Raw genomic sequence first — 20,050 nt, 5'->3', positions numbered from 1 at the left:
CCAAATCCAAGAACACATCAAAAACATCGTTCACCATGATCAAGTAGGCTTCATCCCAGGGATGCAAGGATGGTTCAACATATGAAAATACATCAATATAATCCACCATAAAAACAAATTGAAAGAAGAAAATCCACATGATCATCTCATTAGATGTTAAAATGCCTTTGACAAAATACAAACTGCTTCATGTTAAAAGTCTTGGAGAGATCAGAGACACAAGCTCATAACTAAACACAATAAAGACTATATCCATGAAGCCAATAGCCAACATCAAATTAAATGAAGAGAAACTTAAAGCAATTCTACTAAAGTCAGGGACAAGAGAAGACTCCCCATTCTCTCTATATCTACTCAAGTATATAGTACTTGAAGTTCTACCTAGAACAGTAAGACAACCAAAGAAGATCAAGAACTTCAAGTCTTTGAAGAAAGAAATTGAAGAAGATATCAGAAGGTGGAAAGATCTCCCATGTTCATGGATCAGTAGGATTAACATAATAAAAACAGCCATTTTATAAAAAACAATCTACAGATTCAATGTAATTCACATCAAAATTCCAACACAATTCTTTATAGACTTTGAAAGAGCAATCCTCAAATTCATATGGAAAAATAAAAAACCTAGGATAGCTAAAACAATCTTGTACAATAAAAGAACTTCTGGAGGTATCACTAGGATAGTAAGGTATCTTGTATTACAGAACAATAGTAATAAAAACTGCATGGTATTGAAATAAAAATAGACAGGTTGATCAATAGAATCAAATCAAAGACCCAGAAATAAACCCACATACCTATGGACATCTGACTTTTGACAAAGAAGCCAAACCATACAATGGAAAAAAGAAAGCATCTTCAATAAATGGTGATGTATAACTGGATGTCTTTATGAGGAAGAATGCAAATAGATCCATATTTATCACCCCTCAAAAAACTCAAGTCCAAGTGGACCAAATCCCTCAACATTAAACATAATAGAAGAGAAAGTGGGGAAGAACCTTGAACTCATTGGTACAGGAGAAAACTTCCTGAACAGAACACCAACAGCTCAGGCTCTAAGATCTAAGCTTCTGTAAGGCAAAGGACATCGTCAATAGGATAAAACAACAGCCTAAAGATTGGGAAAAGATCTTCACCAACCCTACATCTGAGAGAGGGCTAATATCCAAAATACATAAAGAATTCAAGAAATTAGACACCTACAAACAATATAACACAATTTAAAAATGGGTGCAGGGCTAAACAGAGAGTTCTTAACAGAGGAATCTCTAATGACTGAGAAGCACTTAAAGAAATGTTCAACATTCTTAGTCATCAGGGAAATGCAAATTAAAATGACTCTGAGATTCCATCTTACACCTGTCAGAATAAGAGAAAAAATTCAAGTGACAGCACATGCTGGCGAGGATATGGAGAAAAGGGAACACTCTTCCATTGCTGGTGGGGGTGCATACTTGTACAACCACTGTGGAAATCAATATGAAGGTTACCCAAAAAGTTGGAAGTTGATCTACCTCAAGAGCCAGCTATCCCACTCTTGGGCATATACCTAAAAGATGCTCCATCATACCAAAAGGACATTTGCTCAACTATGATCATAGAAGCCTTATTCATAATAGTCAGAAATTGGAAACAACCTATATGTTCCTCCACTGAAGAATGGATAAAGAAACTATGGCATTTACACAATGGAATACTATTTAGCCATTAAAAGCAAAGACATCATGCAATTTGAAGGCAAATGGATGGAAGTAGAAAAGATCATCCTGAGTGAGGTAACCTAGACCCAGAAAGACAAACATGATAACTACTCACTTATAAATGGATATTAGCCATAAAGCACAGGATAACCATGCTACAATCCACAGACCCCAAGAATCCAAGGAAGACCCAAGGGGGGGAATGCTTAAATCTCACTCAGAAGAGGAAATAAAATAGAGATCTTAAGTAGAGAGAGGGAGGAAACTGGGTGGGAAAGAGAGTGGGGATGGTAACAGGGGTGGGAATCAGGGGGAGGGGTAGGACTGGGATAAAGAACAGAAATCAATGGGGTAGGCATCTCTGAGACAGAGGAGGCTCCTGGGAGTCTCTGTGGAGACCCTAGCTGAAGTTGCCATCTTTTGCATCCAGGTAGGACTTCCAGTGGAGGGAGGGGTACATAATCCCTCCCATTAAACCTTTGACCCGAAATTTGTCCTGCCTACATGAAGTGTAGGGTTAAAGATGGAAAAGAGGTTGAGGAAATGGCTAATGAATAACTGGCCCAACTTGAGACCCACCCCCCGGGAGAAAACCAACTCCTGTCACTATCAGTGATACTCCGCTACGCTTGCAGACAGGACTGTAGCTTAAGTGTCTTCTGAGAGGCTTCATCCAGAAGCTGATGGAAGCAAGGGCAGAGAATCACAGGAAAACAACAGGCTGAGCTTAGGAAGTCTTATGGAAGAGTGGGAGAAGGATAGAGGGACCTGGACTGGTCAAGACACCAGAAGAAAAATCTACGGAATAAACTACCCTGTGCCTATGGAGCCTCACAGAGACTGAACCACCAACCACAGATCATGCACGGGCCAGACCTATACCCCCTACACATACATAGCAGATGTGCAAGCCTGGTCAACATCTGGCTCCCCTAACAATGGGAGTAAGGATTGTTTCTAACTCTGTTGCCTGACTTTGGATCCCTTTTCCCCTAGCTAGGATGCCTTATCTGGCCTCAGTGTGAGAGGATGCTCTTAGTTCTGCTGATAGTTCAGATGACAGGGTGGGCTGGTACCCATAGAGGTCCTCCCCTTCTCTGAAAATGAGATGGTGGACGGGGGAAGGAGGCATGAGGATGTGACTGGGAAGAGAAGAGGGAGGGGGCTGAGATCAGGCTGTAAAGTGACTAATTAAATAAGTAAATTAATTAATTAAAATGTAAAAAGAAATTTTATAGTACCATGTATGTCATAGAAGAACATAGCAGTTGTCCCATGCTAATGACGTCATCTTACCTCTTCAGGAGGTATGTGGGTAGGGCACTACTACTGAAGGCTGGGGATGATTTCCCCTTGCCACCACTATCTTCACTCCTACCGGGATAGAACATCTTTGTTCTTTTTCCCAAGCACATGCTGTCCACTCTCTTGATAAAGCACTATGAACCCCATGCCAGCCGTACCTACCTGCTTGGGCACCTGTCCAAAGTTGCTGATGAATCCCAGGATGGTGCTCTTGATGAGAGGGTCACTGATGCTGCTGAGGTCAAGTTTGTCACCATAGAAGTAGGGATGGAAAGTGTTCACTGCCTCTACAGCAGCTGGTCCCTGCTGCTTATACCCAAAAATTAGGTCTATCCAGTGGTGGAGGTTGCCACTGACGAAGTCACTCTCCAGGGCCTGAAATCAAAGCCCAGAGAGCGTTAAAGCCTAACTAATACTTTTCTAAACATCAGTTCTCTAAATCTAAGCCACTGTGTGTGAGGGTGTGTACTGTGCTTATAGACGTATATACATACAGACAGAGGCCGGAGGACAACTTCAGGTGCTGCCCCTTCCCCATTTAAAAAATTATTTAATTTTATTTTTTTAAGACAAGGTCTTTTATTGGCCTGGAATTTGCAGAGCTGGCTAGACCCTAGTGAGACTCAGGGATTTAGCTATTTCCACCCCCTAGCAAATGCTCTTACAAATATGCACAACACCCAGTTGTGGGTGTGTCACGGGGTCTCATTCTGGTTTGAGTAAGTTTCTTTGATGACTTATGATGCTGAGCACATTTTTTTTTTCATTTCCTTTAGCTAACCCAGAAGTGTGACCCAAGACAGGCATCTCCAGATGGACTCAGGTTGCCAGCCTTATCAATGTTTCTAGGTGACAAGCTCAGTCATCTCTGCTCAAAACCTCCATGGGGCCTTCAAACCAGCTCTGTGCTATGCTGAGAACATTGTCCAGGGAGTGGCCCTACCAGTGGGGCTAGTGGGGACACTGACATGCCACCAGAAAAGCATCAGTCTCACTTCCTGTCATGATGCCCATCAGTACAATTGCAGAGCAAACTGGCGTTCTTTAAACATCCAGGAACAGAAGCATCCCTGGTCCTGTCCCTTCTCTGGTTTCTCCAGATACCGAAGCCTCAAGGTGGTCCCCACCAGTCACTGGTCCCCAACAATCATTTGTCCCCACCACTGAGAAAGAAAAGTTCCTGGAACCTCGAGTGCTTGAGTGTGTGTGTGTGTGCATGTGAGTGTGCGTGTGTGTGTAAGTGCACATCAGGATGGACTGCAGTGTCTCACCTGTCTGTGCAAGCTGATGAATTTCCTCGGATCCCCATCAGCCCAGGGAGGGAGCTGCACGTCTCCCAGAGTTGTCCCATCCTGCATGCAACCTGGGTGTTAAGGGAAACAGTAGGCATAAGTGAGGCCACGCTAGGTTCAAAGGCAAAGGACATCAGAACCATTTTGTTTGCAACTGCTGACTCCTTGTATGTTGGAATGTGAGCTGGATCCCACCAGACCACACTGCTTCCTGCCTCTTCTACCTACAGAGCCCCAGTCCTCTTGCTTGGCCCTGTAGTTGGCATCTTTCCTGAGGTCCTCCTGGCAGTAGAGCTAGATTCCCAAGCCACGCCATCTTACTGTTATCACTATGGGTGCACCTTCCTCACCACTAACAATGCCTTTCACCAAGGGACTGAAACAACAGAAGACGCTGACAATAACCCAAACATATCATCACCTACCACATTTTTTGGACCATAAGATGCACTTTTGCTCCCAACAGTTGGGGGGAAATTAGGGTGTGCTTTATGGTCTGATTGCTGTTTTTACTGTTTGTCTTGTTTTACTGCTTTAAAAACTGGGTGTGTCTTATGCTCAGGCATGTCTTATAGTCCGAAAAAAACGGTAGGTCTATGCTAGGAATCACTCAAAATTCTTGGCACGTACCATCTTCCAACATCTTCAACCTACTATAGTGTTTTTTTTAGTGTAGAGTCCCCAGAGGGTAAGAAGAGGCACCTGGATCCCAGCCCAAGTCTCCCCTGACCACCAGCTGCCAATACTGAACAAGTTACTTGACCTCTATGGGACTCAGTTTCTCTATTTGTGAGAGTGATGGTGCTGACGAAGCTGAACAAAGTGATGGGCTGGCATGAGATGAGAAAAGCAAGCCTACACAAAATAACACTAGCCTTGACCAGTGCCCAGCAATGTTCCTATGGTCTTGCTTGAACCCTCTAGAACACGCATGGAACAAGCAGAGTAATGTTCCCCTCTAGTCTCAGGCTTTCTGGCTGTGCTGAGCCTCTTTTCCTCATCACTTGAACTCTGCTTTAGTCTCTTCCTGGGGAACAGAATAACACAGGTGTCTCCAGTTCACTCTCAAATGATGGTTTCCTCACAGGACTTCCCAGCACCTGGCAGTGCTTCGCTTCTTCAGCAGTTTATAACTTAAATCCGCACCCTGCTTCCTTGCCTAGAGCACCTCTTTAAGACAAGCCGTAAGTCCCCGAGGTGCCTGCATACAGTAGGTGCTACACAGTCACTTGTGCTCCCAGTGATGCCTGATTGTCTCTGATCCTGTCATTTCTTCACCTTAGCATGCCACATTGTTCGCAGAGAACCCAGCTGTATCCCATCGGCAAGGGTGAGCTCTGCCTGGTTCCCCACCTAAGCCTAGTCAGCACCTGTCCTCTTAGCTTCCACTGCCACCCAGCTCACCTCCCATCCTGAGCTGCACCATGCCTTCTGGCAATTGTCTCTTGTATCTGTTCAGTTCTGCCCAGTGCCCACCATGAGGCACCAGAGAACCTAAACACTGCCAAGCTCTCCAAAGACCCAGCTCAGGCTGGCCATCTGGAACAGGATTGGAGAGGGTTCAAGTGCTCCATAGCACTATGGCCTCATGCCCAGATATGGAAACCACATGAGGATTTGTGGGAAATGATCTCACATGGCCTGGCTTGAGGTCCAAACCCTTGCTTGAAGGAATAGGGGGAGCCTAAGGAAGGATGAGCCTGGAGGATGTTAATATCGGCTTCCAGGTGTCCCTCACAGCACCCGTAGCTGGAGAGCCTGCCTGTACCCTGCTCCACCTCTACCCATACGCCCCCTCCCAACACATCACTCCATCTTATTCTCACACCCATCTATAGGAGAGGTACCTGGTACATGTACAGTCTCCAGAGTAAACTTCTATACTTTCTCCGAAGCAGGAAGAAGTCTTGACACATCCTGGGCTACAAGACCCAGCAGTCAGACACAACAGAAATGGGACTGGTGAGTCCCAAGGTTAGGAGCCCCAAGGGTAGGCATGCTAGTCCTAAGTTGTCAGCAAGGGTTCCAGACACCTGGGATCCTCAGAGCAAAGGCCCTTGCCCAAAGTATCTGTTGCTGTTCTGGAAGCCTGGGAGCCAGCATCCTTCCTCAGTTGCCATTTTCACAGCAATGTTCTGTCACCCAGCAGGGGCTTCACATCCAATGCCCTGTCCTGACTAGAGGCCTGGTGAGTTTTCCAGCAAGGAGACTGATGACATCGGTGTTTCCCTGCAGGTCTACAGGGGAAACCCCAGGCTTCCTGGCCCTAGGCTCATCAGGTTTTCCCAATGCCTCTACTCACCGAACTCCACTGCGTTACAGTTGGTTAAAAACTCGGGCAGGTAGAAGAACTCAGGTGTCAACTCCCGGACATCACTCATGTTTTCCCTGGAGGCAGACTCCCATGTGCTCTTCACGCTGTGGAACATTCTATCAGCCACATCAAAGCTTCCACCCTGTGGGAGAAAGAGTGCCATGCTCAGGCATGTGTGTGTGCCTCCCTCTAGACAGCCAGCCTCAGAGGGCTGAGTTCTGAAGTCGGGAGTGGATGGGGGCTTCCATTCTGCGCTCAAGGTGCACTGCCTACCCCAAGGCTATCAAAGCGATGAATGCCAGGCTGGGGCCAAACCCATGGATACAGCCCTAAGGGCATGTATTGCCCCTGCCAGTTCCTAAGGAAATCTCTGGGACTGGTACAAACTTGGCCTATTGTGTGGGGGCCGAAGGTTGAAGAGAACTCAGCTCTTTCTGGAAGAGGAGGACCTGAGCATCCTGGTAGACAGGGCCTGGGTGGTCCAGTCTCTGAGCGGTGTTGATCCATTGTGAGGCATGCTTTATTTTCTGCACAGGGGTGGGAACACTAAAATATCCTGGTCCCCCATGAGGTCTCAACCATAACACACAGCTTAAAAATGTGTGTCCCCCACCCAGGTCACTTTGCTCTGTGTTAAAATTAGGAGGCGATGTCCACCATCAAATTGAAATGAAAATGGAAATGGAATAGGGGAAATCTAAATAAATCTGCACCTAACGAGTCGCTCATTGAAATGTATTAAGAGCTTTGTGTATTTAATCTGCAGCCTGAACCTCACATCGTGGGAGATTGATGTCTTTTCCTGGTCCCATTTTTCCTTTTGCAGCTTTTATAAGTGCTGATGGTAATCTCCTGAGAAACAATATGATTTGGTAATAAAAAGATTACCTGTATTAAATAAAAATAATATATACATAGGAAATACTGTTAGTGCTACAAATCTGGTTAAAGATATTACCACAAAGAAAAATGTTATTTTTTTCACAGCTGTCTAATGCATTTTAGCAAAAGTAATATCTTTAAAACTTAAGCCTGTATTATTTATAAAGGAAGCAATAACTGATTTTCCTATTTCCTATATTAATAAATGTATTTGCATACATTTGTTTCAAAATTAATGGGTTTTCTCACTTCTGCAATACAAACACCAAATTCCCTAGAAGAAAAAGCGGAGTTGCTTTGTTGTATTGTAAGTGTGTGGGCTGGCATACACTCCAGTGGCTTCTGGCAGTCAGTCCCAGTCAGAACTTGATTCCTAGGAAAGAAGGCAGAGGTGACAGAAGAAAGGGCAGGACGCAGAGGCACTGAGCTGCATGGCCCAGCCTTACAGAGTGACCACAGGAGGACAGTCCATCACCAAACGGATCAAGAAATAGCAAAATGCGGTGTGGAGACCAGGAGGAAGAAAGAGATGGGCAAGAGTCCCCGCTCAGGTCTTGCCACAAATAATGTGTATCCAAGTGGCCAGTGCCAACGCGACATGCAGGTCAATAACATAACAACTTCTCAGTAGCGGATGACTTCCTGTGTGCCACTCAAAGCTAGAAGGCAGTGGAGCCAAACGGAGGCTACAGAGCTCAGAAATATGTACGTAGAAAGACACCTGCAATGTATTTTGAATATACTATGGACCAGAAGATAATCAGAGGTATCTTGCTCATTTATAGTGGTAGGAAGTGTGCAGCAATCGTGGAAGATACATGTCAAGACACATGTGCACACGTGCTCATGCCGACGGGGGCCAGAGGCAATAGACTGAGCGGGAACTAGGGTTGCAAGCAGTCCTGAACCACTGAGCATGGGTGCTAGGAGGTAAACTCAGGTCCCCTGCAATCACAGTGCCCACTCAAAACCGTTGAGCCATCTCTTCAGCCCCCAGATACCCTTACAGCACATGCCGGAAATCTTTCCAAGAGAGACTGGTGCAAATCTGTTCACTCACATCCAGCTAAGGAACTGAATTGGTCCTCTGAGCAGCTTGACAGCTGTTTAGCTCTGTGGGCACTTTTCTTAATAGTTTAGAAGGGTGTCGTGTAAGCAGTGCACTTCCTGGTCTTGTGTCAGCTGATTTAAACGACAATCTGCCCATCAGGCAGTGTGTCATCCAGGGCAGAGAGCACAGTGCTGACTCAGGGGAGAATTTCACTGTTTATTCGTAGGACAAACGTGAGTTTTTGAAATCTCTTTTGGTCACCTATCCCTTTCCTCTGTGGTGCTCCAATTTTTGCTATGGAATCAATAATGTTGTAGGCCCAAGTGGATGTATATGAGAAGGCAAAATATACCCCCAGGTGACATGCTAGGCATAAAGAAAGCAGTAACAAATTAATGAGTCCTGTTATCTTTCTTAAAGAATTTTTTAAATTAAATTATCTGTATGGTTTTGTTTTTGTTTTAGTCTGTACATATATGTCTGTTCACCATGTGCATGCAGTGCTCACACAGGCCAGAAGGGGGTGAGGATCTCCCTGGAATTGAAGTTACAAAAGGTTTTGGCCTCCACGTGGGTGCTGGATACGGAACCTGGGTCCTCTGGAAGAGCAGCCCATGCTCTTAACTGTTGCGTCATCTCTCCTGTCTTTAATCCTGTATACTCCAGGGACTAGGGAGCCCTAGTCTTAGAATATTAGGGAGAAAACCCGGGAGGGTCTCTAAAAGGATAAAGAGAAATGGAGTGGAAATTACTGGAAACAAAAGGTAGAGTGTTGAGGGGCAGAATCCTCCCGTTCCTGAGACAGGGACGGGGGACTAACAACGGTTAAGCATCCTTACAATGGTAACAAAAAGTTAGAGGAGCATTGTCAGGACAGCCCATAGTACCAAGTAAAGGGGAAAGGGTATACAGGTAAGAGAAAACTGGGTGTGTATCCCATGAGTCTCAGCTAACAGCCCATCTCAACATCCTACTCCAAAATATGATGCTATGGGTAACATTTGGAAAGCCCAGGCACTAGTCAGTCCTGGGCTCAATAGAGTTTGGTCTGACGCAGAGCAGCACCAACTCTCCTCTCTGTATGCAGAAACATTTCCCGTAAGCAAGTGACCCCTAAAGCATGTTGACACCCACACTTCTTGTTGTGAGAGAATGTATGATAAGAAGTCGAGGCAGCCAAGCTTTCATCACTCAGTCAGGTGGTTGAAAAGGACGAGGAAAACCCAAGGAGAAAATCAGGGCCGGTTTATCTGGGCCTGTCAGATGCTAACACAGGTGCCTTTCCCAACACTCACAATACTAACATCACATCATCAAAATTAGACCACACTAGAGACCCTGAAGAATTCTTGTCACACCACCGTTTGGGACTTTGAAGACTCCGTGTCCTGCCAACACCTTCAAACTGTGGCTGGGGGCTTTCTGGTCCAGCCCTGTCATGACCATGCACAAAATATTGGGTACCAAAGGCGAGTTACTTGGCTCAGAGGCAGGAGGCTAGCTGTGAGCTTCAACGACATCAGGTAGGGCCCACAGCGGTATGACCACTGACACAGGCAATCTATCTTCCTCATGGTACTGTGACCCTGACTATTACCTGCTGAAAGTGCATAGGTAACAACATAGGCCAAATCTACCCCTGGGTTCTCGGTTCCCTGCAGCTAGCATCTGCCTAACACCAAGCCCAGCCATCTTGCCTCAGGTACGTTGGAAACCCCTTTGCCCCTGCTGCTAACAGCCGACTTCCGCAGGGGTGGGACTTAATTAGCACAGTGCTTTATATCCACTCCTTATTAAACACAGCAGCTGTCACCATACTGTATCCTTGCTGGGCACAGGCAGCCTTGCTGGGCACCACCCAGGCTGGTTCTCATCTTTGGCCTGAGAAAATCTGGTGCTCTTGCTAGGACAGAAAGGCATGCCAAGGCTAAGGTCTCACAGGAGGGGTGTGGCCTCACAGTGTCTCAGCTTTCAGCAGGCTCTCGGATCCCGGGTCCCTATAGGCAAAGCTCATGAGAGCTATAGAGTACTTGGCTTGTCATTAAGGTGGGCGCCCAGTACTTGCCCTGAATACCATAGTCCATTCCTCCCAGTGAAAGGAGTGGGGACAACAGGGCACAGAACCAACACAGAACTGGTCACATTCTGCATATTTTCTACTTCCCAGACCGTACAACACACACTTGTACAGTATGTACTCCATATCTGAGGGGTCTACATTCAAAGGTGCAGCCATACACTGGAAATTCCTTAATAGAGCTCTTAACACCCTTTCTCTTCTCACAGTTTACTGGGCCATATAGTATTACAATTGTTGACAAAACATTTGCACTGCAATGGATATTATAAATAATCCAGAGGTATTTTAAAGTATATGGGGAACATATAGGTTATATGAAAATACAATGGCATTTTTTTATATAAGTCTCCTGAGCATCCTCTGGTTTTAGTATCGGAGAGGGGTCCTGGAACCAATCCCATAGATGAGCAATTATTCCATATTTTGTAGACTATAAAAATCTATCATTGTATTGGTGAGTTTGGGCCGGAAGATCAACATAGCAATGCTAGAAGAGCATCAATTCTAAAAACAGCCTAAATGTAGTTGCGTTTAACCACAGGGGTGTAAAAAGCCTCTTATGCAAGGCCAGGACACAGCACACTGAAGTGCTGAAACTGTGTGCAAATCCTGGTGCTGTCCACACCACTGGGCCCAGCCCATGCTGAGCCAGCCATGGTGTCCAGAGTGTTCCATGTGAGCATGTCAGCAGCTCAGCAGGCCACACCAGTTGTGCCACACAAGCACATGGTGTGTGGCAATAAAGGTTCTCTGTGGCAGATCCACTGACACACACTGGCATGTCACTCTGGTACTGAACTCTGTGTTTAAAAGTAGCCACAGGGTAGATACCATGTGATGTATACCTTGCCATAATAGGAAAGCTTAAACTTTTGAATGATACGTGTAAGGTATTTGTCACCATTCGGAAACATAGTCGGTACTTGAGTGTTCCAGACTAGTGCTGTTATGAAGTGGGCCTCAGATGCAGCATCTCACCCAAGCCCCAGCTTCATCTCATGAATAAGGAAGGCAAACAAATCCCACAGCAGCAGGCGAGTGGCAGCATCCCCTCAGCTCAGAAGGGAGAGTGTGCTGACACTCATAAGCACTCTGGCTCCATCCTCCTGCAAATATGGAAGGCCTCACTGCAGGCATCCTGCAACTTCCCACTCTCCAACATGTCCACTTTCAACTTAGAGGTCAGACCCTCAGGTGGGTAAGACAACAGGCAGAGGGCAATTTTTACCACCGTGGAGGATGGCAGGCAAGGTCTCTTGAGAAAAAACAAGGCTGCCCCTAGGAGGCAGGTGAAATCAAATAAAGAGGCCAGGACACGGCCTTTGTACTCATCCTTTTAAGAACTGAAACTGTTGTTATCTTGTTCTAGGAAAAGGCAGAAGATATTTGGTTCTTTGGGCCAGTGATGACCAACTGGAGAAGTCACCTGGATGTCAGAAGGTAAGAGAGAGACGCAAATGATGCCGATTTAGCTGGCCAATCAAGCAAGGACAAACTCAAGCCAAAAGCCACTGAGAGTCACATTTGAGATTCCTAGTGGGGTCACGCTAACAACTATACAGGTACCTCCTAAAAGCAGAAAGAGTTGGCTCTGTTCACCTCTCCCCAGCTTAGACCATCCCAAACTAGTTTGAGCTAGTTACTAGTGGAGCAAACTGGCTAAAATAAGCTCACGCTAATGACTAGCGGCAGAGTAACCATTATCCAAATATGCTTATGGGCTGGCAGGACCTGTTTAATCTGGCACATTCTACTCTGGGATGCTTTATCATAGACCAGGCTGCTTTCAGATAGTTTAACCCAGGGGAGACCAGCTTGAAACAGGTTCAGATCTCTTCAGATCAGATCTGGTTGGTCACAGGGGGAAGAGGGAAGTAAGCACGGTTGGTGACCTGAGCTAGGGGCTTTCCCTACATTTTCTCACTTGCTTTTCTGGATGACTCAGCGGTCTGTGCCTAGCCAGCCCTCCTTTCCGGGGGTAACGTGACACGTGGGATATTTGTAAGTTAAGTAGCAGGGCTGAGCTGTAAATCTCACAACACAGTCTGTCTCTTCCTCCACTCTATCACTTCCCTGTATGTAAAGACCCTTAGCAACAAGTGGGGCTGAGACCTCTGGTTTTAATGCATCCGGTGGGAGGGCCAAGGGGAAGCTGCGACTGCATCCTGAGCATCTGACTATTTCAGCTCCCTGGCTGGGAAGCAGCAGCGGAATCCATCGTTATCGTCAGCAACAGTGATCATCATTTCTTGTGGATTAATGAGCAACATCTGGATGCGATTCCTGGCATGCGTACAGCTCTGGGACCATTCATTCTCCAAACTAAACTTACTTAAAATGCTTGTTGCCTGAGAAAGACCCAGGGGGAAGAACACTTATTATTTTTGAGTGGATTTCCAGAGATAGGGGGGGTTAAGCAAAGTCTAGATGAGCCACCCGGTCAAGGAGAGTGGAATGTGTGCCAAGAAACAGAAGATGTGAGGGGGTTCACAAGCCTTTTCATTCTTTCCCAGGGATTGGGAATGCCTTCAGTGCCAACTGAAGGTGGCTCTTGTCTCTCAGGGTCAGTGTTTTCTGAGCAGCCGAAACTCAGTGTCTGGGTCACTAAAACTTCTCTGAGATATATGGCTCAAGCATTAGAGCTAGGCCATATGTGCTCAGTGGGCCACCCGGATCATGAGGCCCTTGGCTTTCTCTCATGGACCATTGCAAGGTGGTAATCATGGCCTCGGCCTTGCAGTGCACTCACTCCGCTGCCTCAGGCTGGGCTATCAGACAGCTTTCCACATTTCAAGCTCTGCCCCTGAATGGGGTCCTTGGGTGCAGGATCCCAGTGAAGGTCTTTATGTGGGAACAAAATGCAGTGCATCTCAGCACCGTCCAAGTGCCTCCCACAAGGGAGCCTCACTTAGAAATCCTGCACATCCAGGACTCCAGCACTGGCTCGTCTCCAGCTCCTTCAGAACTGCTGGATGAAACAACACAGGCAACCTAGATAACTCAAATTTTAGATAAGCTGGAGCTAACTTTCCAGTATGTCCTTGCTTGAGTGGAGGTTGCTATTTATCAAGAACCCAAACTTAGCTAGGTACTCCTTTTTTTATTTGGAAACCTGGCAACCCTAGGCTGGCAAGATAGTGGTTTGGTGGCATATGGATGGGTAATATGGCTGGTTTCTTTTCCTGGGTTAGATGATTTTTCTTTTTATATTTCAAGTAATCTATTTGTCCCATGGAGCCTTCTAGTTGTATGCATTCTGATCTATGCATTCTGATGCTCATCGCCCCTTCTCTCTACTGATCTTTGACTCTGGCATTTTTTAATCTATACATTTCCTGCTCTCCTTTTCTACTACCTTACTTTTATCTTTTCCCCCCATTTTTAACAGGGAATTTTTTTAAATTCTCTGCTATCTAAGATATTTTTTTACACAAATCAGGCAGATGTGCAAGTACTGATGATAAAAAAAAATAGACTAGCTAAAAGTATAGGAACCAATGTCAAGTTAAGATTTGAGTTTTCAGCACACAGGAGGCAGAGGCAGGCGGATCACTGTGGGTTCGAGGCCAGCCTGGCCTGCAAAGCAAGTCCAGGGCAGCCAAGGCCACAGGAAGAAACCTGCCTCCAAAAAATGAAAAAAAGAAAAAAAAAGAGTTTTCAGAGAGGAGGTACCCTCGTTATTCAAGCCTGGCACTTGTGTGTGTAGACGCCCTAGCATTTAGGAAGAAATGGCAGCAGCTCACCTGTAAGGAGTAGAAGGCTTGTGTGAAGGGTGGCATCCGGACCAAGTAAGAGGCAACGATGATGGCTGAGGAATAGTGAGTGTAGTAGTGGCACTGCACAGTCATGTCTCCTACAACAAAAGGCCATGATTGAGGGCTGCTGCACCACCTCCCCACTGCGAAGGCAGCAGACCGGCTTCACTGTGCTTCCGAAGAGTGTTGTAAAGCACACCCATCAGAATTCAGGAAGCAAAAAGACATAAAGGAAAACATTAAGGCACTAATAGATCAGATGGATCACAACCATGGCAACAATTGTAAAGGTGATGTACAGATGCACAAAGTTGAGGGCTGAGTTCTAGAGCAACTCAAAGGCAGGCTCTATCATTTGAAAGTTAAGTGGCTTAGACTCAGAGTTTCATTTTCCTGACCTTTGGAAAGGACCACGTCATAGAGAAACACTAGAGTGCAGCTCTCTCCATCTTCCCCACCTCCACATATGAAGTGGCCAGCTCTCAGCATATCCGTTTCCATCCAGGATGGCCACCCAGAGTGTCCCTTCCCACAGATTTTATTTTTACAATTTCTTTTTTATTTGTGGCTATGAGTCTTTTGCCTTCATTTAAGTGAAACCATATAAATGCAGTGTCCACAGGGGCCAGCAGAGGACAGTGGAACCCCTGGAACTGGAGTTACAGATAGTTATAAATAGCCATGAGGGTTCTGGAAACCAAAGTGGGGTCCTCTGCAAGAGCAAGAGTACTCTTAATTGGAGCCATCTCTCCAGCCCCCTTAGTTAAATTTCTAAAGGTGACACCTTTAGTGCTATTCACAAGCTCTTCCATTGATTCTCTCATGCAATCACAATGCTAATTGCTGGATTCGAGAATTCTTGAAGCACCATCATAGGTAGACTGGGTGGCCAACTAAGTCATTACTGATCTTTTCAAGACGTTGAGAAAGGGCTGGGGAGACAGACGGCTCAGGGGTTAAAGGTTAGGCCCACAACCAAAAATACAAGAAGTTGAGAAGAGCTACACTGCATACACCTGTCTCTCAGTCAAAAATCAAGCAAGTTTGTACCCACCTTCAATCTTTTCAACTTCTTTAAACCTCTGGGTAAATTTCAACTTCCTTTCCTTGGTTTGGGCCCCCATTGGCTTCGAAAGATCCCGGAATGTCTTGGGATTCGTCAAGTTCAACATCTAGAAGGCAGACGTTGCAAGTGCATCTGAGTTAACTCCCCCAGTCCCCCTGGTGCCCCAGGAGCCACGCTCTTTAGTTTTATGGCTCCCTTTATTGGTTTATTGTCATTTGGTCTGAACCCCTGTCGTGATTAGCTGGCTACCCAGAGTTTTATGGCCCTAAAGCCAGTGATCCACAAAGACTTAATAGGGGAGAGATGAGAAGTAAGAGGAGGGAAGATTGAGTTCAAGCTGAGCCGGTTCCAAGTTGACCCAAATCAGAACATGAGCACCAGGTACTACTGAAAAGCGACTTTCAAAAGAATTCCCGATGCCTATATGATTTTTAACTCTTGCACTTACTAAATAATTTGCTGCAATAGTTCAAGGGCCTGCTTTGAGTCAAACTGATTTTTATAGAATGCTAGAAGTCACTTGTTTGGGGGTGGGGGAGGGGTGAGAGGAACATGTTCTTTTTTTTTTTTTCCTGAGGCCCACTATCTTTGGGGACAATGAAGACACATAATGCTGGCCCTGCTCCCGACCTTGAGACTTCACCTTAGCAGGGATGGGAAGGACCTCAGTGTCTTCAGAGGCATGCTCTGTGTTGGGGGGGGGGGAGGAAAGGGGCACACTGAGTATCCCTGGGCCTTTACATCGCTGGGAGAGGGGTTGTTTCTTCATAAAGCTCTCTTCACTAACAGAGTCACAGCTACTTGGCTGAGGGACAGTGCTGTCACCACTTCAAAGGCTGGCAGAAGGGAAGCAGCCCTCCTCCGTTTCCAGGGAGTGGTGGAGGAGCTTGTAGCAAACTCCTTTCTCAGCTTCTGATGGTCCTGACAGGTCAGAATGGATATAATCTGCTGGAGTTCCTTGTTTCTCCTCAATTCCCAGATGTTCAGGAGAAATCTCCCAATTGTGTGTGGGGGGAGGGGGCAGGAAACGGGAGAGGAGGTTGTATGTAAGTGATACAGGCGTGCAAGTGTTTGGGTGCCATGCTATCACATGTGCATGTGGAGGGTAGAGGAAGCTCGCTGCTTGGACAAAGCTGTCTAGCCACCAGGCTCCTGGGAGTCCCATCCCTGCTCCCCAATACTACAATTATAAGGCATGTAGCCATTCCCAGCTTTGCAAATGCAGGCCAAGTTTTCAAACTCAGACCCTCCTGCTAGTGCAGAAAGTGGCTCTAATGCACTGAGCCACCTCCCTGCCCCCACCCTGAATTTCCCAATTTTTAAACACAAGAAAGTGACCACAATTTTAAATACCAAGGTACGTGTTCAACTGAGAACGTTTATATAGTAACCACCTCTTTGCAAGTGTGGGACGACCCTTGGACTTTGAAGGCTCATATTTGTAAGGCCTTGGCCTCAGGTAGAACATTGGTGTGAAAGGAAGCAAAGCATGGCTGGAGGGAAAACATTGCTGCATTCACTGTCGTAAGTGGAGATGGGAAGTCACAGAAGACCGGGGCTTCACCTTCTAAACCTTAGGCTTTTCATATGAGCACCTATAGGTCAGGGTGGCCAGCCTGCTCTAACCTATGACTCATGAACTTGTACGTCACATACTGCCCAACACATCCCCTGATAACCATAGCATCAGGGCCCAGACCTAGTTCACGACCCAGTTGAACACACACACACACACACACACACACACACACACACACACACACACACACACCTTATATCTTGCTGTGACATTTTCCTCCTCCTGACTCCCATGACTCCCATGCTCTGAGATCTAGGAATGGAGGCCAAGAGAGCCAAGTGGTCTGATCTAACCATAAGCCTTTCCAGTCATGGCATGTCTTTGTTGAGGTGCTGAGTGGAGCTCAGATTCTAGAGCAACAGCAGACAGAAAGTCTTTTTGTCTTCATCATCTCCCTACCTTTCGTTCTGTTTCCTTCTCTCTGTGTGTATTGTTTCTAGAAATACGCCCCATGGCTGGGCTTACTGCGAACACAACATCTTCAATGTTGTCCCACACAAGCATCTCAGCAGATGGGCGACAGTTTCCTCCAGAGGTGGCAGGGAGCCCTCTGAAGCTCATGTCAGCTATGTGTTGGCTTAACATAATCACAGCTGAGCTGATCACTGCACTGGTAAAGACTGCCATGGCTTGAGGAGAACCTAGTGGCCTTGTGGGCCCGGAGAGCTGGACCTCACAGCAAGGCTCTGTGTTCTCATGATAGTGGGCAGGAAGCCTCAGAAACCCTGTGACATATCCTGGAGAACGCCTTACCTCTGAGGTGTAGTCAGCGAGGACCCAGGGAAACACAGGATACTGCATGTAATCATTGTAGGTCCTTCCAGCCAGGGTATTGAGGTACATGAGGTATTCGAAATTGCTGATCTCCCTTTTCTACCAGAAGAGACAGAAGGAGACAAAGCAAACACATCTAATACCCTTCTGAAGCCATGGGGGACCAACAGGAAAACTAGACTCCAGGACAGGAGCAAGCAGGTGGCACCTATGCTGCTTGTCCACATCGTATGCAGAAGCCATCTGTCACTGACACAGGGCAGCACCCACTGCTCTGAGTGTGAATGGGAGGGAGCAAAGCATTATTCAGGAAGCTACGTTGCCCAAAGAAGCAGACCAGCAATAGAAAGTGAAGTGTAGAGCTTGCTTTGATTTTAACCCTCAAGCACAACACTCAAATGCTGATTGAATGCCAGCACAAAGGCTGGGATGAGGGAGGGGGTGTTGAACTCAGGGCTGACCCTTTCACCAACAGAAAAATGAACTCAAAGATGGGCGTTACAGAGAAAGGAGCCACCTCACCAGTCTCCCTCTGGGAAAGGCCTTTTTCCTGTCAGGCTGTATAAAATTCTCTCAAGGGCTCTCTGGCTTAAACTAAACGCACACAAATGGAGATATGGGCTTCCTATGGAAAGATCTGGAAGACTGCCTCGTTTGGGGTCTCTTCTTCAGTGAGTGCTCCAGACTAGTGACTCATTTCTGTGAGAGCCATGCATGTCTTCTCAAGAATCGACGTGTGTGACACGCCCCCTTCTCCCCAGCATGTACATGTGGCACATCCTCAGGGACAGGAGGATGTGTAGGTACACACAGAGGCTCTCACACATTCTCTGCTTCCTACTCCAATGTGCAAAGACAAATCGTCTATCCCTGGGATCTTGTCAGGGAAAGATCTGGAATTTAGCAAACTTAAAACACAAACTTCCTTCTTGAGTATGTGGAACACCTCCTCTTTCTGGGTCTCACTTCTTTCTGGTTTACGTCATGCACTGCCCCCCCCCCCCACCACCACCCCCACCCCTGGCCCAAGCAGCAAAGGACTATACCTGCCATTTCTGCAGCATGGTCCTATCGAAGCCTGGGTGTCTCCTGTTATCAGAAACAAAACAAAACAAAACAAAACATAGGGTGACTAAGTATCCCAAGACATGAACATAAATATGGGAGATACGGCTTCCTGGGGATTTGTGGGGACAGGGCATTGCATGTGACAGCTCCATATTAGTCTCCTTTGCCCCATATATCTTCTTCAACAGCAGATATAAATATGTGATTTAGGAAAAAAATGCAAATATCGTGGAGGGAACTATACAACGTGGGTCTACAAACTACTGCTTAAACTCAATAAGCTTAATAGTGTGTAAGTGTGTTGGTGCAAACAACAGTTTCTCATAAGTGTGTCCATGTGTTTGTGTTATTTTGTTTTTAATTCTTTTCTGTGGACTCAGGTCACATGCATAGGCTTCCCTACCTCCCTTGTTCAGCAGAGAATAGCTCCCAAAGCCCCAAGTCCGTGTCACAGCCTCGGGACTATGCCATGCAGGTGTGTTTCTCTCTGTGGTGCCACCAGGTTGGAGAGTAAGGAACACTTTTCAGTTTTGGGATGATCACATGGTCAAATGTTTCTCTTAAAAGGCGACACCAGCTTATACTCCTGCAATTAAGGCACACGGAGCAAAGCGAGGAGATAACCGTGGCTCTTCCTATCTGGAAGAATGGAGTGAAAAGTGCATCAAAACACAAAATTGGGAAGGGTGTGAGGAAGGAACCCTGCACCTGCCATTCCGCAAGGGACTCATAGAACTTAATTCCTCTGCCTTAGTGCTGTCCTTTGTCTTTTGCCAACCGTTCTCCTCCCAGCAATTTCCATGAGGACTCCATTCTACTCTCAAGATCAGGCCCCTGCTCCACATCGCCTTGGATGGCCCATCCTCTGATCAACTGTTCATAAACGCCGCCCTGCACACATGCCACACACCATGCTAGGCCTGCCACCATGCCCCGGACCTCAGCTGGGACAAGCCTGAATGCCAACAAGTCCCCTTTCCCGCCACTACATCATCTGCCTCTCTGCATTCAGGTTTTTGTTTTGTTTTGTTTTGTCTTTTCTCTTGATAGATTTTCTACAAGGGAGCAACTCCCAGGCTGGAGTTCACCTCTTTTATGTGATCCCTTTTCTCTAGGACAACAACCATCACACTGGGGCAGAGGGCACTCAGGTTTCCCGACCTAGCTCTCGAGTTTCATGT

At 46.4% G+C, this 20,050-nt stretch overlaps 1 protein-coding gene across 2 annotated transcripts in view; it reads right to left on the bottom strand.

The window, feature by feature from the left end:
• WDFY4 (WDFY family member 4) overlaps positions 1–20,050 on the bottom strand; it is a 227,691-nt gene that overhangs the window by 16,022 nt on the left and 191,619 nt on the right. For both annotated transcript variants that reach the window (XM_084793895.1, XM_084793896.1), the window contains 7 exons: positions 18,848–18,890; positions 17,781–17,900; positions 15,437–15,554; positions 14,371–14,480; positions 6,603–6,756; positions 4,280–4,371; positions 3,171–3,383 (listed from right to left, as the gene is read on the bottom strand). In XM_084793895.1, coding sequence (XP_084650021.1) covers positions 3,171–3,383; positions 4,280–4,371; positions 6,603–6,756; positions 14,371–14,480; positions 15,437–15,554; positions 17,781–17,900; positions 18,848–18,890 — 850 coding nt within the window. The remainder of the gene's footprint in view (positions 1–3,170; positions 3,384–4,279; positions 4,372–6,602; positions 6,757–14,370; positions 14,481–15,436; positions 15,555–17,780; positions 17,901–18,847; positions 18,891–20,050) is intronic.

Source organism: Acomys minous (assembly GCF_964271855.1).
Source record: "Acomys minous genome assembly, chromosome: 9".
NCBI classification, from domain to species: domain Eukaryota; kingdom Metazoa; phylum Chordata; class Mammalia; order Rodentia; family Muridae; genus Acomys; species Acomys minous.
This window is presented reverse-complemented; position numbering and strand designations above follow the sequence as displayed.